Consider the following 16,148-nt stretch of genomic DNA (forward strand, 5'->3'; position numbering starts at 1 on the left):
GATGGAGGTTGATGAGCCTACTAAAGCTTTGGCTAACCAACTTGGGTCTCTTAGTTCAGGAAGGTAAAGGCTTATGCTTTAAGATTTGGATGTCCCTTCCTGTCACCAGTGACTCACCCAAGGATGTTGTGTTACACTGTTCATAAAAGCAGGCAGTTTGATAGCAAATAGGGAGCCTATGACTGCTTTCTAGAACCATTTTTGTATGTTTTATTCTCACTGCCTTCCGTAGCTAAGTTAAAATGAAGTGCTATATCAAATATTTTCCTCTTCTAATTTAAGCAGTTAGTTCTTGAGACCCTTCATATTTTTTACATAATATTTGGTAAGGGTCTATTACATCTATAAATAAATAAGGTATTCTGAATTATTTAAATTTGACTCCTAAAGTCAGTAGAAAGTTGTATGTTACTGCAGATCACCTCTTGAATTAATCATAAATGACATTGATTTCACAATGTATTCTTGGTTTGTCTATATGCTTCTTATGGCCCCTCATCATAGCATATAGGTACCATGTACGTAACTGGGTAGGAAGTATTTGTCTGTCAGAACCATACAGGGAAATAAATGTACATTTTTGAAGTAGACCTATTAACGTATAAGTATATGCAAAATTAGCAGAACTCACTTGCAAAATGTACTTTATATTCACTGAATATACTGATTCTTCAGACAAGTAGCTCCATTATGTGTATGGGTATATAAAGATTTGTATGTAATTACTAGTCTACATAAAGAATGAATTACTACTAAGGACATTTCTGCTGTCTGGGGCATCCGAAGCTACACAGAGCATCCCTCATGTGGTGGATGAGGGAATGTCAGGCGTAATATAGGTTGCTCCAAATATATATTGAATGAGGAGACATGTATCTATGGTTGTGAGTCAGACCAACTTTCTGTCCTTGGACTTAAAAATAAATAAATACCAGTTATGGAAACAACCTTGATAAAAAGAATGTCTCAATTGACCAGCCTCTCTGTCTCAATTAGCCTCTTGAAATCAGAGTCTACAACAGATAAGTTTGAATGGAGGTATGAAGGGGTTGGTCCAAACCCACGAGGGAATTCATTGCCTAAAACCAGAGATCCTCACAGCGCCTGCCATTGGCCACTGTCGGAAGACTTGATATTGGGTTAGATGGACCATTGGCCTCACCCAGTATGGCCATTCTTATGTTCTAAAACTAAAACTAGAATCGGGTGCTAGAATGTGAGAACCATGTGGGTGACTGAGTCAAGTAGTTGGAGAAATGACCCAATTCAAGATTAGTGTTCTTGGAATGAGTGAAATGAGATGGACTGGAGGTGGAAGACTCCATTCAGATTGTATGACAGCACCCTATTCAGGAAGGCAAAATGATACTCTCGTAGAGGGAGTTGGAGTATACCTTTACAGAAAAGCAACATAAGCTCTACAGGAATGGGGACAAGTTAACTTACGAATTATAAGAGCATGTTTGGTTACATCAAGTAACTATCATCTGGTGTTATGCACCTACCAGTGAACACGATGAACAAGTAAAAGATGCATTGCATAGTAAGTTGAAGGATGTATTAAACCAGGTCCACACTTATGATGTCATTCTCGTTATGGATAACACGAACCCGACAACCTCAGATATGAGCATTGCATGAGTAAATACAGAAGTGAGGGGTGGGCGGACAATGGTGATTTACTAAGCTATGTATTAGGTATAACCTGTACATTAGAGGGACACTTCCCCATATCTAGGAAACAAAAACTAATATGGAAGTCAAATGGTGGAATTATCAAGAAACAATTGAATCACATTGTCATCAGCAGATGGTGGAGAAGATAAGTGCTGGATACATAATCTCTTACAAGTACTGATGTAGGAAATGACCACTATCTTGTCACTGGAACAGTTAGAATAAAGCTAAAAAGACAAGCTAATCAGAAAAGAGAGATGGAATTCAGTGTGAAGGAACTATCTGACCTGGGAATCAGGAGGGATTTTAAAATCTAGCTCTCAAGCAGATTCCAAGAGCTGTGGGTAATAAATGATGATCTAGAGTAACAATGGGCTCACTTTAGAAATGTCTGTCAGGAAGCTTCCACAACTTCATTTGCACTAAGGAGATCAAGGAAAGAAGAGTGGATACATTCAGGCACATGGAAATTGATTGAAGAAAGAAAACCTTTAAAAAGAGGCAAGCACAGGTGACATGTGAAAAACAATGCACACTGCAATGGGCATATGTAGAGAAAGATAAGTAAAGAAGTTGTGATGAAAAGGTAAGAGAATGGCTTGACAAAAATGTTAGAGAAGCTGAAGGTGCATCAGTGAGAGACGAAACTGAGAAACTGGTCCGTATGAATAAGCAATTATCATCATGGTTCCAGAGTCACAGTGGTATTGTAAATGTGAAAGATGGAAGATAGTTAACAATGGAAGCAGAATGATGGTGAGAACATTTTAAGGAAGTACTCAACCAACCACACCCAACAATTCTAATGGATGGATGTGACAAAGGTGAAGAATTAAATATTTCACTGCTAGAAATTTCAGAAGCAGAAATAGAGGAGGCAGTTAAGCAGCTAAAAAATGTGAAAGTGCCTGGTCAAGATAAAATCACTGCTGAAATGCTTAAAGCTGGGGAGGAGGTGTAGTTCATGAAATACATAAACTTTGTAATATAGTTTGGGAGAAGGTGCGATCTGAAAATCGTGATAATTACTTGATGCGAAAAGCAACATCAAAGGAAGATGCAGCAATTATATGAAGTAAAAGAAAACCTCAAGATCGACTGTGCAGATGACATTGTTCTGTTGGACACACATGATGATGCTCTGAAAAAGATCACCACCAATGTCAAATGTGAGGCTGCCAAAGTAGGATTAAGAATTGGCCAGAAGAACAAGAACGTCATGATCATTGAGAGCAATGATAATGCATATGTGATCAATGGTGAAGCTACAGCCTGGATAACTAGTTGGTATATCTTGAAAGCACAATGATTGCTGATGGTCAGCTCTGTAAGGAGGTAGAAGCAAGAATTGGGAAGGCAAGTGGAACCTTTTCAAGACTGGCAAATATCTGGAAAAATAAGGAGATTCATGCAAGAACCAAGATAAAGTTATACAATGCCATTGTAATATCCACATTGTTATATGCTTCTGAAACTTGGCAAATGCTAGAAACCAACAACAGGAAACTTAATGCATTCTGTCAGAGATGCTTGCAAAGAATACTTAGTGTCCACCGACGGGATAAACCAGGGGTTCTCAAACTGGGAGTCGTGACCCCTCAGGGGGTCACAAGGTTATTATGTGGGGGTCACAAGCAAGGTGTCAGCCTCCACCCTAAACCCACTTCACCTCCATCATTTATAATGGTGTTAAATATAAAAAAAATCTTTTTAATTTAGAAGGGGAGGTCCCACTCAGAGGCTTGCTGTGTGAAAGGGGTCAGTAATTCAAAAGTTTGAGAACCACTGGGGTAAACTAACCAATGCTAATGTATTACAGAAGACTGCTCAGCAGACTGTAGAGACAATGATTTGAGAAAGAAGGCTGGTTTGAGTGTGTCGTATGGATGTCAAAAAACTGTATTCTTAGATAAGCCTTTGATTGTATACCACCTGATGGAAGATAGAAAAGAGGAGGACAACAGATGATACATAAGAAAACCATTAGAAAGATGTTGCTGTCATGGAACAGACTATAAAGGAGAAAGAAATGTGGCATTAGACAGGTAGAAAGACTGGGTTTGCTTATGTATTGCAAAGTACGAGAGCATCTAATGAAAAAATCTGCTCATGCTTATTGTAAAGATGAAGAATGAAGTAACATTGTTATCTTTTGCCTGGTGGACATTTGTATGCAAATTAAGTTTATCTCCTGTTTAGAGATAGTAGACATTTTAAAACAAGCAAGTAACTACTTGTACATCATTTCTGAAATAATGTTTTTTCAGGCTTTGTAGAGCATGTGTGGGATCCTTTGTCAACTTCACAAACAGTCAGTCTAGTTCAACTCTGCAAAAATATCTTTGAAGAACATTCCCTTTCCAAAAATGAATCCAGTAAAGCAAAACAGGTAAAAACCACTGTGCTGTTAGAGACCAGAAGAAAATGGTATATTTTAAAGACATTGATAGATTATATACTCTTCCTACCCTTGCTGTATGCATTCATCATATAATTCTAAAGTTGCTGGTTGCCTGTAATAAGCAAAAATTTGAAGCTAAAATTGTTCTGCTCTCAGATGTGTAAATGCAGCTCCCTTTTAGTCTGTGGGAGATGTGTATATCTTTGGGCAGAAATTGGCTCTTGCTACTAGAAAAATCATGACTACTGTTAGCAAGAGGCTTGTCATAATTGTAATCTTTTTGCTCCTCTGTGAAGATGAATCTTCAAGAACTTATAACTTTGCATTTGATTTTTTTTAAAAAAAGAATTAAATGCACAACTTTTAACTGTTTAAAATCTTAAGGATGCTTCCGAGCTCAAATCTTTTTCACTGGTGTAGAACTACACCAGAGCTAAAGAAAAACTTTAAAAAAAAAATGCAGGCCTGTTTAAGTTTCACTAAGTGGCTTCCTTTCTAGAAGGATTTTAATTTATAAAAATATGGATAATCATTCCACCAGTGAAAAAGATCTCTATAATGTTAATTAAGCATTTTATAATTGTGCACTTTGAGTTCATGATTCTCTACTCCAGTATGCTAGTTTCATTCCTATGTAAATCCAAGGAATTTCACCATCATAAAATTGGTGAAATTGAGTAGAAAATCAGATCTCAAATATGAAAACCCATGGGTCTACCTGTCAACCAGATCACTGCTTTGAAACTGGGGAAATCAAATACAGTAGTACCTTTTCAGCATATTTTTGATGTCTTGGCTAAAGTCAGAAAAATAAAACTAAAAATTACCCACATTTTAATTTGATAAAATTGTAGAGACATTGTGTAAAGCTCTTAGACCTTTGGATAGAAAAAGTAACTATCTGTGGTATTGCTTATGACACAATTAGTTATGTAGAATTTTTCAGTTCTTCTATGTGATGAATCTATTGTTTAACCACCAGCTTTGTTTTGTAGTTATAAGAACATAAAAATGGCCATACTGGGTCAGATCATAGTCCATCTTGCCCATTATCTGTCTCTGACAGTGGCCAATACCAAAGCGTCATGGGAGGTGTATAGAATAGGGCAGTTATGGAGTGATTTGCCCCTGCCTTTTACTTCAAGTTATAGATTATGTATAATTTTGCTAGTAAAATAGCATGCAGCAAATGGCATCATTTGCGGAAAATTAAAATTAAAACACCACAATGACAAATGGTCAAAGAGCGTGGTAGGGTCAGTTAAAATTGCAACCAGCTGATAACCATAGCTAAGAAAATATATATAAAACGGGTGGCAACTGTTTTAGTCTATAATAAATGTATCACATTCATCTAAAGGGAAATGCTGACTTCAAAATTATATCTTACAATATATCAGCTATCATTTACATGTTTTTATGGGGAGATATTGGTATGTCAATGATAAATCTCCAATTTTTTAATAGGATCTGGTAAACTCAATTGTTTCAAGAATGAAGAAGTCGACAGAGGAAGATGTCTTTATTCCTCTGTATCCTAAAAGGTAAGGCTAATTCTGTAAAATACCAACACTTCATTGGAAGGGAGGTCCCAGTTTAATATACAGTCAACATGAATTGGAAACTAATGGAATGGAAGGTTGCAGGAAAACTTCGTGAAATAGCTACAATTCCCAATGTCTGCTATGTCATTATGAGTCAGGTTGGGAAGCCCTTACTCAAGCTCGTGAATAGTACCTCTCAGAAGCAGTCCTGTTTATTAGAGGAATTGAAATCAGTGGGACTAGTCCTGTGAGTAAGTGCCCCACAATGTAAGAGCTCCTCAGTCTGGCCCTATGTATTAATTGGTGATCGTTAAAAGGGTGCTTTGGCCCAGCTGGCCTGTATTTCCCCTTTGATTCATCTCCTCCTCACAGTCACAAATTGTTACTGTTTCCCTTCAGTCTTTTCACTGTGAAGAAAAATACCGAGCTGGTTTTTTAATTTGCTTAATCCAGTTTGCTTTATTGGATTTGTTTATCACTATATTCTGTATATTTCACAATTTGGAATTAATGGAAATCCCTCTTTTTAGGAGAGACACAGGATTGAAAACTAGGATAACGTTGGGGAAAATGCATTGCTAAAGCTGATATAGGAAGTTTGCAGAGTGTCTGGCTCTGTACAGTGCTGTGTCAGTCTGATATCAAGTGTGGTTAAGTGTTTCCAATTGCTACTTTTAGTAGGGACTATCAAGAGACTAGTGATGGGTTCCAAATTTAAAAAGAACAGGAGTACTTGTGGCACCTTAGAGACTAACAAATTTATTAGAGCATAAGCTTTCATGGGCTACAGCCCACTTCTTCAGATGCAAAAGTGGGCTGTAGCCCACGAAAGCTTATGCTCTAATAAATTTGTTAGTCTCTAAGGTGCCACAAGTACTCCTGTTGTTTTTGCGGATACAGACTAACTAAATAAATAAATTAATTAATTAATGGAGATATCCCATCTCCTAGAACTGGAAGGGACCTTGAAAGGTCATCAAGTCCAGCCCCCTGCCTTCACTAGCAGGACCAAGTACTGATTTTGCCCCAGATCCCTAAGTGGCCCCCTCAAGGATTGAACTCACAACCCTGGGTTTAGCAGGCCAATGCTCAAACCACTGATATATTGTAAGCATGAGACTAACACGCTGCTACTCTGAAACCTGTCCAAATTTAAAGTTAGGTCTCAGCTCTGTTACATATTTTATGGTTGTGGCCCTCTTTATTGATTGAGAACTGAAATTAACATCCATCAGTATACAGAAGAGATCAGTTGGCTGGATATTTTTTTCTAAACAAAAACCATGAAAATGTTATTTTATCAATTTCCTGTTACACTTTCCATGACCAGCGCTGTGGAAGACAGAATATCGCCACAATCAAAGTTCCAAGAAAGACAGTTTTGGTCAGCTGTAAAGGTAAGCAAGAGGTACCTAATTTCTCCCTGAAAAATCATTTGGGCTAAAATATTTCATGCTTGATCTCAACCGAGAAATACATATTCAGGGAAGTTTGATATCCTGGGGATAGTGCATTGTACTGGGAAGGATATACGTAGTTCTCAGTGAAAAATAATAGAAATCATAGAAATGTAGGAGTGGAAGGGACTTTATAGATCATCTAGTCCAGTTCCCTGAACTGAGACAGGATTAAGTACTATTTCTAGAGTAGACCATCCCTGACATGTGTTTGTCTAACCTGTTCTTAAAAAACTCCAGTGACGGAGATTCCACAAGATAACTTGTTTTAGTGCTTAACTACGTTTACACTTAGGAAGTTTTTCCTAATGTCTAACCTAAATCTCCCTTGCTGCAATTTAAGTCCATTACTTCTCATCCTGTCCTCAGTGGTTAAGGAGAACAATTTACCACCATTTTCTTTATAACAACCTTTTATATACATGAAGACTGTTAACATGTTCCCTCTTGGTCTTCTCTTCTCCAGACTAAACAAACCCATTTTTTTCAATTTCCTCATAGGTCATGTTTTCTAGACCTTCAGTCATTTTTGTTGCTCTCTTCTGGACTTTCTCCAGTTTGTCCACATCTTTCCCAAAGAGTGGTGCCCAGAACTGACTCTAGTTGAGGCTTTATCGGTGCTGAGTACAGTAGAAGAATTACTTCTCATGTCTTGGTTTCAGTACTCCTGCTAAAAAGTCCCAGAACGATGTTTGCTTTTTTTGCAGCAGTATTTCATTGTTGAGTCATATTTTGTTTGTGATCCACTATAGCCCCCAGATCCTTTTCCTAGGCAATCATTACCCATTTTGTATTTGTGCAATTGATTATTCCTTCTTAAGTGGAGTACTTTGCATTTGTCCTTATTGAATTTAATCCTATTTATTTCAGACCATTTCTCCAGTTTGTCAAGATCATTGGTGTTGGTCCTGCTTTGAGCAGGGGGTTGGACTAGATGGCCTCCTGAGGTCTCTTCCAACCCTAATCTTCTATGATTCGATAATTTTGAATTCTAATCCTGTCCTCCTAAACATTTGCAACCCCTCCCATCTTGGTATCGTCTGCAAACTTTATAAATGTCACTGTCATTTTTCAAATTATTTATGAAGATATTGAATAGAACCAGACCTAGGACAGATCGCTGCAAGACCACACTCAATATGCTCTTCTGGTTTGACTATGAACCATTTATAACTACTCTCTGAGTACAGTTTTCCAACCAGTTGTGCATGCACCATTATAGTAGGTTCATCTAGCCTGTATTTCCCTACTTTGTTTATAAGAAGGTCATGTGAGACAGTATCAGAAGCCTTACTAAATTTGAGGTATATCACATCTACTGCTTCCCCATATCCACAAGGCTTCTTACCCTGTTAAAGAAGAATATCCGGTTGGTATGACATGGTTTGTCCTTAACAAATCCATGTTGACTGTTACTTATCACCTTATTATTTTCTAGGTGCTTACAAATTGTTTGATTATTTGCTCTATTATCTTTCCAAGTACCAAAGTTAAGCTGACTGGTCTATAATTTCCTGGGTTGTTCTGATTCCCCTTTTTATAGATAGGTACTATATTTACCCTTTCCCAGTCCTCTGGGATCTCTCCCATCCTCAGTGAGTTCCCAAAGATAATCATTAATGGCTCAGAGATTTTCTCAGCCCAATCCTTAAGTATTCTAAGATGTATTTTGTCAGGCCTTGCCGACCTGAAGACCTCTAACTTGTCTAAGTAAATCTTAACTTGTTTTTTCCCTGTTTTAGCCTCAGATTCTACCCCATTTACACTGATGTTCACTATGTTAGTTGTTTGATCACTGTTAACCTTTCTGGTGAAAACTGAAACAAAAAGGCATTTAATACATTCGCCTTTGCTGCATTTTCTGCATTTGTCTTTCTCTCCTCATTGAGTAATGGGCCTACCCTGTCCTTGGTATTCCTCTTGCTTCTAATGTATTTGTAAAATATTTTTTTGTTACCCTTTATGTCCCTGCCTAGTTTAATCTCATTTTGTGCCTCAGCCTGTCTGTGCTTTTGTTGTTTTTTTATATTCATCCTTTGTAGTTTGATCTAGTTTCTGCTTTTTGGATGACTCCTGTTTTAGTTTAAGGAATGTGTGCTCTTCAAAGATAATTGGTTGTGAAATAATGGTTATAAATGTGCTGTCATTTGAATGTACTTATCCATCGATTTACACAAATGCCAGATCCTCCCCATCTCACCCCAGACCTTGGCCAACCATTCTTGCCCTGCATATTTCCTCTTTTCATCACTTGCTTCACTTGAGAGGGTCAACAAGATTTGGTGGCCTTTGGGCTGTGCCCCATGTCAGTTTCCAAGTCCTTGCCCTCTGCTGAGTGCATTGCACTTCTGGGGCTCCATACCCCAACCGCACATTCTGATGTGTGTGTGCAGTCCAATGATCTCATGTTCAAATAAACACATCAGCGTATTTTTTTAATCTAAAAAGATTGAGTTGAGGGAAATTCTAAGTGGGAATTTGGGCCTGCATGCAGTCCTATGAAAACGTGTAACCAAAGTATTACATTATGGTTTTATACTTAAGTTTACCTCCTATCACCAAGTGTACTCATTCTAAGCTTCTTTATCATTTCAGCTGCTGTCTAATATTCTTCTTTGGGATGGGATCATACTAGAAGATACGCTACGTGAGTTAGGACTAGGCAAGCTGCTGAATCGATATCTCCTTCTGATACTCCTTAATGCACCACCTGGACCAGATAATGTGGAAAAATGCAACAAGGTAAAAATTATATACAGGAAAAAGGCTTATATTGAAGAAAGAGTTTTCATGATAAAGAGATCAGTGTCTGAAGATAAAATAAGTAACAAACTTTCAGTATCTATAGCTTTTAAGGTAACTTTGCAAACTCTTGATGATTTTAGAAAGGCACAGTCAAAATATTCAGGCCCAAAATTTGGAAACTTGGAAGCTATTACAGTCCAATGGAAAATATCTTTTTTGAATCCTAAGGGTGAAATCCTGGCCCCATTGAAATCAGTAGCCATTGATTTCATTGGAGCCAAGATCTCACTCTAAGTATCTTTTTGAAAAATCTATCAGTTCAAAATACAATAAAGTGTGAGCTGTTCATGCTCGCCTAGATCACCAGCTATAATTAGCCATTTAATCTACACCATGCTAGTAATGTTTCAGGGCCCATTGAAGAATGGAAAGACCTCCGTTGAATTCCTTTAAGTCTGGTTCAAGCCCACTACTCACAAAGTTGTGTGCTTTCTTGGTGCAATAGATTATGCTAATGCAGAGAGAGATTTGTGCAGACAAAAGCCACATTAGGTTTGTTAAAAATCCAGAAAATGCCAATGTTTGACTCCAAAGTAGATCTTCACACCTTTCAGAGGATAAAAATCCTGGGTTTTTTGCTTCCAAGTGTTACAAACAGTGGAGGGTAAAATAAACAATTTCTAAAAAGGATACTGGCAATTAATGATTTAATCCCTTCACTCCAGAATAAGTATTTTCATAATGCTGGTTGTTAATGTAAGTTCAGTGGCTGGAGTTGTATATCTCTAGCCACAAAATGACTTATCAATGAACCTCTTGGTACTGAGGATGAAGAAGGTGGTGGCTTCTTGGAACTGGGCAGATTCTAACTTCTTGACCTGAGGGATTAATGCAGGCAAATGTTTTTGCTCAAAGCTAATGTATGCTAATGTGCTCTAAAGGTTAGCAGTTCAAATTGGCAATAACTAATGGTGTATTATGCCAGCTAGATTGTTAGAGGGCTTTCCCTTCACCCTCTCCCCTGGTTCTTGTCACGCAGACAGAAAGCAGAAGACCAGAAGTCCGAAGTGTAGACAATGCAATGTTTATTGGGGTTAGTTTCCAGCAAAAACGTGTTCCATAACTCTGGCGCCACAGTGTTTCTCCCCCCCCCCTCCTCAGGAGGCATAATTATACCTGCAATGCATGCCCATAATCCGACCCCTTACAACTTAGGATCATGTTCCATTTTGGGTCTGGGGTCTTCGTCTCACTTCTTTTGTATCCCATGGGAGGGGTAAAGAGTGAGGTTGTGCTCTGGTCAGGGACAGGCATTTCTTTAGTCTTTTAGTGTTTTATACGTTTCCCCACCCCCAAACCCTTTTTCCCCTCTCTACTGGTTGCTTGATTTTGCCTTGAGATAGGGGTTGAGGCAATCTTTAAGTGCTCTGAGTAACACTTTAACTGTTCTTATCTGTTCCCATTGTACTAACAAATCCATCTGACTAGGCAGAAGCAACATCCCAGTGTCTTTGTCCTTTGTTTACACATATTAGTATAAGAGTATCAAAAAGTCAAACCCAAAATTCTATCCCAGGCTAACAAACAGACCTATATACTAACATAGATAAAATTGATATGTTTTTAGGCAGTCTATTTAATATATGCATTCAACAAGCATCAGAAGCAAAATGGAAGGTGTAGAAAGGTTTGTGATAAAAGTTCTCAGTCATTTGTGTATAATTGTTGATGTTCCTTACACAGAAACATAAAAACCTTTAGAACAAACATCAGCCTATAAACTCTTGAAGCTGTTGAGTATGCCAAGAATAACAATACTCCATTGAAATGATATCTGGCTCTGCATCTGACAAAGCTTTTTATTAATTACAACAATGGAGCCAATTAAAGGGGAAATAAGAAGTGTGAGTTAAAGCAGAGTGTGAGTTAATGCATTTAAGGATTGTCTAATCTTTTCCAAATATGTTTTGATTGAACAGGTAGTTGCATGTCTCCCAGAAAGATGGTTCAAAGAGCTTAAAAGCAGATCAACTCTCCCTCAGTTAGCAAACTTTAGCCAACATTTGTTGCAAAGTGCACATACACTGTACAAGAATAACTGCAGGTAATCTGTCTGGCATTTTTTTGGAATTCATTATTTCTACATGTATTGTGTCTCTCTAAGGTTTTATTAACTTTTTTGTGTCTGTATATTTACATGGTACACTGTAAAAGGGGCCTTGTAGCGGTATACATTTTGATCTTTTCCATGCATATCCATTTGAGAGGTGTGGAAGGATTGTAAATCAAAAACAAATTAAAAATCTTGTAATGGACACACAAGAATAATGGAAAAGGGTTATGTGACTTATGTGTAGGACTTACTGGTAACCGTATACAGACATGTAAAGTCCTACATTACATCATTCTTGTAACACTGGTCCGTCTGTTTCTAGAGAATTGGGGAAATAGTCCCATAATGTTGTTGCTAAAGGAGGCGTTGGATATCTGCTGTGATTCTCTGTATCTTGCACACTCTGAGCTGTCTTATTAGTGCTTGCTTTTATAAGGAATGTAATTATTAAAATATGGAATATCTAATCAGATTAGTTTAAATTTATAAAATGTGATCTAATAGAAATGGAGGATACAGATTTATGTTAGATTTTCCTGCCTAGCCTTTGGACACTGGAATTTAATGTGGGCAACATAACTGATCACCGTAGCCCAGGATCATTTTCATTAATTTCCAGTGTAGTTTCTTATCTGCATTTTAAAAATCAATACACTCAAAGTATATGGAGGTCAGTCACTTGAATATTGTACTTTTCTTTTAATTTTTTTAGTGATGAAACAAGAGACCTGATTCTTCTGTTGGTGAAAGTCAACGCCTTGCATATTGCAGAGGATTTCATTGAGGAATATAAACTGGAACACCTGAAATCTATTGTCAGAAAGTAGAATTCCAGCGAAAGGACTAAAATATAAAATTAAAAATGCTGTATCCATTTTGGGTTTGATTTAAAGCAAGATATAAATCAAGTTAAAATACTGTTAAAGGTTTCACTTGAACAATGCAACTGACAAGTTAGGGCTGCCCTTTGACTTTATTCTGTCTTGTTGAGCCTAGATATTTCATGGGACTTAAAGGCCATGCAAGTAAAAGGCTTATATTTTTGCATTTCTTGTGCACCCAAAATTCCCACAGAGGGTACTTGGTGTGCACCAGGAATGCAAAATCTGGTCCAATGCATGTTGCACTGGTTGGTATCAAGTTAGTTGAAGATGAAATGGTAATCTTAATTCCTGAATGACCTTGCTTTTGCTGGATTTAATTCAAAGTGGAGCAGTGTTTTAGTTCCTACCACAGGGGTGATAATGCTTTATTCCTTTTAGGAATAAATAAATAGGTGTTACTTAAAGGATAGTGAAAGGATCTGAAAAAAGTGTCACACAATCAGTATACTGTAAATAAACAGCCTTGTGTAGAATTTCCAGTCTTGAACTGTGAGCCTAGTATTGTGTACTGTCTCTCTATCTCAGGGAGAATACCAGGTCCCGTCTCTGGTGAGATCCCAGTGACCATCTTCATGGAGATCTGTGGGAGAGTTAGTATAAGTCCTGCAGGATTTCAACTGAATAATAGCAATAGAATAATAATAGCTCAGAGACAGCTGAAATAGAAAGCTAGGGATAGTAGGCACCTATCTATATTATACCTAGTGTGCAAATACAACACTTGTAACATCACAATGTAAGGATGGCATCCACTGTATGTTGTCTTTTATAATTCAGATGCTATTGTGGATTGTGCTCAAGTGTTTGTGGGCCTGGGCTCACCTCTGGTCTTATTTTTCATCAAAGTTTCTTTTTAATTATCATACACACTTCAGTTGTTGGCAGTGAGATGCATGAGTCATTTATTGTAGCAACATCAGAAATCTGACTGGTGTCTGAGAGTCTTGCTGATTGCTGTTTTTGCTCCCCCCGATGTACACACAGTCTCGTCTATCATACAATCTATTTTAAAATATTCTGTGTATGTTTTAAAGTGAGAATTTTGAATGTATCTAACAGAAGTCATTCTGCCATGGAATTGAAAGAGAATTGTTTATAGAAATCCAGAGCATAGCACAACTTCTGATGTATCTGTATTTCCCCAAATGGTATTTAACATGTAATATTTGTGTTTTTCTTATAGTAGATATTTTTCCCTGTGGACATGCTTTTACATTTTTTTAAAAACTGGGTATTTTTGTAAAATAAATGAATATCAATTGTAAATAACTAGATACTATTTTTTATCTTGATTGTTTAACTCTTGTACAAATGGACTTACTTCGTAAAATAAAATTTAGTCTTGCATTTCATTTCATATTTATTTAAACAAGTAATTAACTTCAATTCTGGGTGTTCACTGTATTTGCCATACTAACATGATTTAAGCAGCATATCTCTAGAATGTGCAGAATTCTTCAAAGCAGTACACTGTTTCAAGACCATCTTTTGCTGTGATTACTATAATAAATCAACTTACTAATGATGGCAAGATTGTGCAGCAATTAATAACTTTTTTAAATTAAGATTTTTACCAGCAAGAACTATGAAATTAGGCAATAGCCAATCAATATAAGCATGTGATTTGTCCTCCTTGCCTTCCCTCCATATTTGTGGGTATGTTGTCTCAAATTAGACAGAGTTCTTCAGGGAGTGAGCAGTGTCGACCTGTGTATTTGTACAGCACCCAGCACAATGGACCCTTGATAATGTAGATGCTATTGCACTACACGTAACATTCCTTCTATGTCATTATTGACTTTATGTGCCTGGATGGTGTTGGAGGTGCTATTTTGGATGATATAAAAGATGGTGGCCGTTGGTGGGCTAAAGAGCCCATCAGATGTATGGCAAGAGTAAGGGGTACTTACTCATGGTGATGGCCAGGATAAATTCCAATTTGTGTAACTGAATTCTGTATGCTTCAGTTTTCCCTGAAGTTCGTTGGCTATGTAAGTTGTCCTGTAATAATAGAGCTGTTAAACAGCTGCACTGTTTCACCAAAACACTGCTCCTCCTGAAGTGTAGTTGAAGTGACAAGCGTATGTGCATGTATTTTGTAGAGTGCTGTGGGAGCCCACAGGCTAAGTATACTTACTAAAATGGCCTTTTAAAAATGTACACATTTTTGCAATCCTAAAAATATTAAGTTTCTACTTAGTGTATTTTGTACCAAAACCAAAGCTTTCAGCCACTTAACAGACTCCTACATTTCCCACTGGTTTTGGCCAGCCATGTGGCACGTTCAGAATTGTCAATTTCCCAGTATACAGAAAGCCTAATGTAAACTCAGCCCTATCCTACAAGTTGCAATGGGAGAAGGGTAAAATAGCTGCTGTTAAAAGTTTAAAAGTCCATTCCATCCTCCCTTTTAAAAAATGTGACCTAGGCGTTCGTGTGGTCTTATCCTTTCTACCAGCAGATTTAACTACACCTCCTCTCTCTCTGTGGTATTAACTAAAAGATGTAGCTAGTTTGATTACATTCATTGTTTGTTCTTAAAAATGATTGAGACCTAATAACCAACCGTAGCTAAATTTATTGTCTAAAGACAAAGCAGTACAATAGGAAAAGGAGGCATATCCTCTTGGGTACAATTGTCAGTTTTTGTTTTTTTTTTTAAATCAGAGAGAGAGATGTGGCTCAGTTGAGTCTGACCCTTTATTCTTAAAGTTCTTTGCTTGCTGGGCCTCTTGAACCCAGTCTGAACCAGTACATGCAATTCAGCAGGTAATACTTCTTTGGAATTGTTTACTTGTCCTGAAATCTAATTATGGCCCCCCGCCCCCCCAAGCCAATTTTCTTGGGGGAAGCTTGGTAACCTAACATACAATTCCTAGCTCAGACTGATACATATAATCTTTAGAGATAGAAAAGTTTGACTAGTCCCAGGCCACATCTCTCTCAAAGTTTCTATGCTTCCAGGGTCTTGCATGTCAGACTGTTCAAAGTACACCTCTATCCCGATATAACACGGTCCTCAGGATACAAGAAATCTCACTGCGTTATAGGTGAGACCGCGTTATATCGAACTTGTTTTGGCCCCCCTGCTCCTTGGCCCCTGACCACCCCCTCCAGACACCCCTATCCCTAATCACCCCCAGGACCCTGACCCCTATCCACACACCCCGACAGGCACTCACCAGCAGCAGGAAGTGGAGCAACGTGACCCCAGCCTGCTCCACTCTGCCAGCTCCCAGCTGTCGCGCTCCTCTTCCCACTGCTGGTGAGTGCGAGGAGGTTGGGGAAAGGATGCCCCCCCCCCCGTGCTCACCTGTGGCAGGAAGT

At 37.9% G+C, this 16,148-nt stretch overlaps 1 protein-coding gene across 3 annotated transcripts in view; it reads left to right on the forward strand.

Annotated features, from left to right (window-relative positions):
- GCFC2 (GC-rich sequence DNA-binding factor 2) overlaps nucleotides 1-14,352 on the forward strand; it is a 53,041-nt gene extending 38,689 nt beyond the window's left edge. For all 3 annotated transcript variants that reach the window (XM_054023998.1, XM_054024000.1, XM_054024001.1), the window contains exons 13-18: nucleotides 3,945-4,066; nucleotides 5,546-5,622; nucleotides 6,953-7,019; nucleotides 9,675-9,821; nucleotides 11,804-11,928; nucleotides 12,650-14,352. In XM_054023998.1, coding sequence (XP_053879973.1) covers nucleotides 3,945-4,066; nucleotides 5,546-5,622; nucleotides 6,953-7,019; nucleotides 9,675-9,821; nucleotides 11,804-11,928; nucleotides 12,650-12,764 — 653 coding nt within the window. In that variant the 3' untranslated portion in view covers nucleotides 12,765-14,352. The remainder of the gene's footprint in view (nucleotides 1-3,944; nucleotides 4,067-5,545; nucleotides 5,623-6,952; nucleotides 7,020-9,674; nucleotides 9,822-11,803; nucleotides 11,929-12,649) is intronic.
- Nucleotides 14,353-16,148: the final 1,796 nt, after the last annotated feature.

Source organism: Malaclemys terrapin, chromosome 3, assembly GCF_027887155.1.
Source record: "Malaclemys terrapin pileata isolate rMalTer1 chromosome 3, rMalTer1.hap1, whole genome shotgun sequence".
In the NCBI taxonomy this organism is placed as follows: Eukaryota; Metazoa; Chordata; order Testudines; family Emydidae; genus Malaclemys; species Malaclemys terrapin.